This window comes from Chanodichthys erythropterus, chromosome 3 (genome assembly GCF_024489055.1).
Source record: "Chanodichthys erythropterus isolate Z2021 chromosome 3, ASM2448905v1, whole genome shotgun sequence".
In the NCBI taxonomy this organism is placed as follows: domain Eukaryota; kingdom Metazoa; phylum Chordata; class Actinopteri; order Cypriniformes; family Xenocyprididae; genus Chanodichthys; species Chanodichthys erythropterus.
Window position 1 is genome coordinate 20,887,074 of NC_090223.1, and position 5,843 is coordinate 20,892,916.

The 5,843-nt window shown below is 45.2% G+C and overlaps 1 protein-coding gene across 4 annotated transcripts in view; it reads left to right on the forward strand.

Annotated features, from left to right (window-relative positions):
• LOC137017252 (CREB-binding protein-like) overlaps positions 1 to 3,279 on the forward strand; it is a 51,673-nt gene extending 48,394 nt beyond the window's left edge. For 2 of the 4 annotated variants that reach the window (XM_067381297.1, XM_067381298.1), the window contains one exon: positions 21 to 3,278. In XM_067381297.1, coding sequence (XP_067237398.1) covers positions 21 to 2,267 — 2,247 coding nt within the window. In that variant the 3' untranslated portion in view covers positions 2,268 to 3,278. Of the gene's footprint in view, positions 1 to 20 lie in introns of all 4 variants that reach the window. The other 2 variants (XM_067381296.1, XM_067381299.1) reach the window with 2 other exon arrangements.
• The last annotated feature ends 2,564 nt before the right edge of the window (positions 3,280 to 5,843 follow it).

Below are 5,843 nucleotides of genomic sequence, written 5' to 3' on the forward strand. Positions count from 1 at the left end.
CTTCTTCTGATTTATTTCAGGACTTTGATCTATGCATTAACTGCTACAACTCCAAGGGCCATGAACACCAAATGGTGAAGTGGGGTTTGGGCCTGGATGACGACAGCAACAACCAGGGCGGCGAGGCCAACAAGAGCCCACAGGAGAGTCGGCGCCTCAGCATCCAGCGCTGCATTCAGTCGCTGGTGCACGCCTGCCAGTGCCGCAACGCCAACTGTTCCCTGCCATCATGTCAGAAGATGAAGAGAGTGGTGCAACATACTAAGGGCTGCAAGCGCAAGACCAACGGAGGCTGCCCTGTTTGCAAGCAACTCATCGCATTGTGCTGCTACCATGCCAAGCACTGCCAGGAGAACAAGTGCCCCGTGCCCTTCTGTCTCAATATCAAGCACAAGCTGCGACAGCAGCAGATTCAGCAGCGCCTGCAGCAGGCACAGATGATGCGGCGGCGTATGGCACTCATGCAGGGCAGAGGAATGCCTCCGAGTCTGCCCTCCCCAACTACCTCAGGAGGTCCGGGGACGCCCAACTCTCAGCAGCTGCAGCAGCAGCCTAATACCCCTCAGGCCTCGCAGCCGTTACCCAACCAACCCCAACAGACGCATCCGAATGTGGCTGCGATGGTGCAAGCCTTCCCCAACCAACCCCAAACACCGGGGCCCCAGGGTAAACCAGGGCCACAGTCCTCGCCTCTGCCCCAGCAGCAGTCCCCCCTGCCCATGCCGCCTCAACAGCAGCCGCAGCCCTCTCCGCAGCAGCAGCAGGCTTTGAAAGTTGCGAAACAAATAGAGATGATGACCAAAGTTAAGCAGCAGCAGCAACAACAACAACAGCAACAACAACAACAGCAGCAGCAGCAGCAAGACTATAGAATGAATATAAATGGCATGCCAATGAATCAACCTGGCATGATGAATCCCATGCAGATGATGGGCCCTCGTGGTCCTCGGATGGTCCAGAACATGCAACCTGCTCAGTGGGCACCTGGGATGCAAGGATCCATGCAGAATCCACAGGCACCACCAACGCAGCAAGTGCCGCAGCAGCAAATGGCCATGGCTCCGCAGCAGTCTCAGGTAGCGCAGACGCCCCAACAGGCACAGATGATGCAGCGCGCCATGATGCAGCAGCAGCAGCAGCAACAACAGCAGCCAAGGCAAATGCAGGCCGTCATGCCTCCCCAACAGCAGCCGCAACCACAGGCCCCTCAGCAGCAAGGCATGCAGCAACGAGGTGTGGCCAGCAGCATTGCTCCAGGAGCGCTGCAGGACCTGCTGCGCACGTTAAAATCGCCAAGTTCCCCTCAGCAGCAGCAGCAGGTCCTCAACATCCTCAAGTCGAACCCACATCTCATGGCCGCATTCATCAAACAGCGGACGGCGAAATACCAAGCCAGCCAACCGCAGCAGAACCCGCAGGCAATGCTCGCAGGTCAGCCGGGAATGCAGAACATGCCTGCAATGCAAGCCGGCCCCGTGCAGAGACCTGTTATGCCCCCTCAGCAGCCGCAGCCTGCCGCAAACCAGGCCATGGCTGCCCTCGGTTCCCAGGGACAGATGATGAATGCTGCGCACAACGGAAACCAGCAGCTGTTCCGCCGGCAGCTAATGCGTCAGATGCAGCAGCAGCAACAACAGGGAGCAATCCCGCAAGGACAAGGGAGATTCCCGCAGCCTCAAGGCGCAGCAAGTTACTCGCAAATCCGCATGCAGCAACAGATGGCCATGCAGGGCGGCGGTGGGCCCATGGGCCAGATGGCGCCCATGACTCAGATGGGCCAGCCTGGCATGGGTATGGACGCCCAGCAGCAGAATCTGCTGCAACAGCGCATGCTGCAGCAGCAGCAACAACAGCAGCAGCAGCAAATGATGAAGCAGCAAATGGGCTCGCCGGCACAGGCCGCATCCATGAGTCCCCAACCCCACATGCTCGCAGGACAGCCGCAGGGTGCTCACCTGCCCGGACAGGCCATGGCCAACGCGCTGGGCAACCAAGTGAGGTCGCCTGCCCCCGTGCAATCGCCCCGTCCCCCTTCCCAACAGCCGCCACATTCCAGCCCGTCCCCCCGCATGCAGCCCCAGCCCTCGCCCCTACACCCTAGCCTGGCGGGACCCATGCCGGGCCCCATGGACCAGGCTCACCTGTGCACACCTGAACAGAGTGCAATGCTTCCGCAGCTGAACACGCCAAACCGCGGGGGGCTGAGCAACGACTTGAGTATGGACACCACGGGAGACACGTTAGAGAAGTTCGTCGAGGGGTTGTAGCATTAAGAGACGTTCTTTTGAGGAGAAAAAGAGGTGTGTTTTGTACGCAAGAAATTAAAGACGACAAAATGATAGACTGTAATAGGTTTACACAACCAATGGACTGCTTTTTCTTCCTTATTGGAGGGATTGAAATTACTGTTTAAAGAGCAGAATCACAAAGGGGTTTTTGTTCCTGGGAGGGGTTGTCCGGACGAAATTCAGTCCTGGTCTGAGGAGTTACATTTTTAATTGTTTTGTTTTGTTGTTTTTCCGGGGAGGGGGTTATTTTGAGCTTATGGACTTTTTAAATGGAATTTCTCAAGGCAAAATATTTGATTTTATTATTGAAGACTTTCATTTTTGTATGTTTGCAAACTTTTTTTTTTTGTTGTTGTGAGTGTGTGTGCGTGTTTAGGGACTGTAAGATAATTGGTGTGGAATTAGGATCGATCCTCATTCCTGTCTGATACGTATTCACATTTACCAGGTTTGGAAAAGGACACACGCAGCCCTTTTTCTCTCCAAACTGTGGAGTTTGTACAGAGGACCTGTATTCATTTGTACAGAAAGGAGCTTGGCTACTGCACACACACACACCAACACGAACACAACACGCGAGCAAATTGTGAAAGTTGCTCTTATTTTTCAAGGTGCCCAAATGCGTTTATTTATTGGCCTGGATTCAGTAGTTGTCTCTTAAGATGTAGGAAGATGTTCCTGTTTTCTCGTTTGATCTCTGAAACATCGATGATGTCCCCTCCGTCTCGCGTATGAGGCCGGAGCTTCGTCTGACTGCTGATTTGTTCAAAGAGTTCTTCAGTCAACCTCTTGTTTTTTTTTCTCCTCATGAAACTTGAATTGAAGGTGAACGATTCTTTAATGTAAATCATGCAGCTTGATGACATACTGTAAATAAAAGGAAAAAAGATTGAGATCGCTGTATAAACTGGTTAAGATCTTGTTTCGTACTTATATACCATATTGTTAAATAAACTGTGTGCAACAGACATAATGCTTCTGATGACTTCGTTCTAAGTGTTCTTGGAATTCTAATTTCCGGCTATTTCTATGCCCAAATATTTATTTTGCACCAATCTGTTTTTTTTTTTACAATACAACCAGTGCAATTAACCAGTTTCAAACAATTAGTGGACCAGAACTAAATAGAAAAAGCTCAATTGTTTTTACAATTTTTACGTTTTGTTTTTGTTATTGTGAAATGCATGGATGTTTCGCTGGATTCATTTTTCTTTTTTTTTCCTTCTAAAAAACAAACTTAAAAGCACATTTGATCAGATTCCTTTTACTAAACCATTTTTACAGTTCTTTTAAAACTAAAAGGGCCATTTAGGATTTAATTGGTCTTATCCTCCTTAAGGAAGACAATGTGCCAGTTAAATTGCCAAATTCTGCCATTAAATTTGAAATGCAATTTCCAGATTCACTGTTTAATTGTAACTGTTAAAAATGTGCTGTAAGAAGAACAAGTATTACTTACTTCAGCATAACAGATTGTAGTTTGTGCTCAACACTGGCTTCACTGCACCTCCTGGCGCCTGAATGATGCAACTGCAGTTTAGAGACATATTGCAATTCACCATTTCTGTGCGCACTACATTTTTCATTTTACAGGGTTGGATATGATCGGATATTAAAAAGATGTATAAAAAACGTTAATGTAAATGTTTCGGATAAATTTTTGTTTCTTCCAAGTGAAAATGTGGGCTTCTGCCCAAAATCTAAATACAGTTGTCACTCGTTTGAGTGTCAAATCCAATTAATCATGCATTTTTCATGTACAGACAACAACGTTGTCAAAACAATCCCTGTTCGCACTGACCCGCGAAAACAACTAAAAACGCTGTATTCATGCCAGGCCAGTAGTTGGCGATGGCACTTTGTAAAGAAACTACGCACCTATTGACTGAACGCTTACTCCTCATGTGTATGCGTAGTCACAAATTCACATTTTTTTTTTGTAGTTTATATGGAGACAATAACGGTATCATCTTCAAAAATTTGCCCCCAAAACACTATTATGTAAATTAACGTTGAAAACGGTGGTGTGTATGATTTGGGCTGTCATAATTTCTACTTTATCTCAATTATGATCTAGTGTCAGAATTTTGACTCGTCTCATTATTATGACCTTTTTTATTACATCATTTACCAAAACATGATTAATTTCGCTTTGGATAAAAGTCGCTTTGGATAAAAGCGTCTGCTAAATGACTAAATGTAAATGTAATGTAAAATGTAATTTCTTTCTTGTATGAAAATTGCCTTTCATACTCATTTCTAATGTTACTTTGGTCAAAAACAGATCTGCCAAAGTGTCAAATTTTTGTTCGATGTACAGCTGCGAAAAGTAAAAAAAAATAAAATGCTTTAGGTATCACTACTTAAATCATCTAAATTTGCGCAGTAACTCCTGTATTTCGCGTTTAAATGCGGCGAACTCTGCAGTGTGTACGTGACCTCGTGCGCATAATCTGTGATCTGGATTCTGGAACGCTGAGAACAGGTAAGCGGAGTGATACAAACAGTGAAATGGCCCAATTATTTTTTCTATTTATATATATAAGATGTGAGACCACCACTGTCCACACTATTTTAGAGTTAGGAAAATACTGCAAAATATGCTGTATGATGGCGGCACTTCTTTTTCTTTTTTCTTTTTTTTTGCGCTATTTTCTACCTCACAAAATGCTTTAAACGCAAAAAAAAAAAAAAAAACGCAGCGATATCGACAGGTTTTACTCAACGTGCTGCTTATGTTTGTAGTAATTATAAACATAAGTAAAGAATATGTCACCCTGAGCAGATTAACAACGTATTTTTGCTTTCTAATTGTTCTTGGAACGAAAACATGCGATATCGAGGACAGTCGCGCTGCAAAAAAAAAGCTTCTTTTAAAGATTTTTAATTCGGCGTTCCAAGATAAACGTTTAAAAAACGCGCCTGGAGACCCTGCAATCCTCAGCGTTGTTTCTGGCGGTTTTAAACGCAAGAACGTTCTGTGGGAACGGCCCCAGCAGCGTCATTCTGTAGCCTACACGGGAAAAGCCTTTTATAGCTAATGTAAATGGTGGTTTATAAAAACTATTGGTTTGTGACATGCTAAGTAGGTTTCCGTTTTTTCAACAGCATTTTGTTCATTCTTTTAAAATGATGCATGCAGCATTGAGCTCAAATTAATTGAATGAATACAAGCACTATGTGTAGGCCTGCACATATTATATTAAAATCATATATAATAATATGATTAAGAACATCATGATGTATTTGTGCTAGGTTGTCAACTACAAATCCTCTTCTAAATACTGTTGGGTTAAATAGTGTTATTTGATCAGTTTTTGTCTGATACTATAAAGTTAACACAAAGCAGTACAGCATTTAAGCATATTTTCCAGATTATTAACTACAATCTTCATGATTTACTGTAAATGCGTGACTTACTATCAGTTTTACCCTTTTCAGTGTCACCTATCCGAGTACCCGCTCATTACTGGCGTCACTGCGCCTCCTGGTGTCTGAATGATGCAACTGCGGTTAGAGCCTTTGTGGCGCAATTCACCATTTCGGAGCGCACTG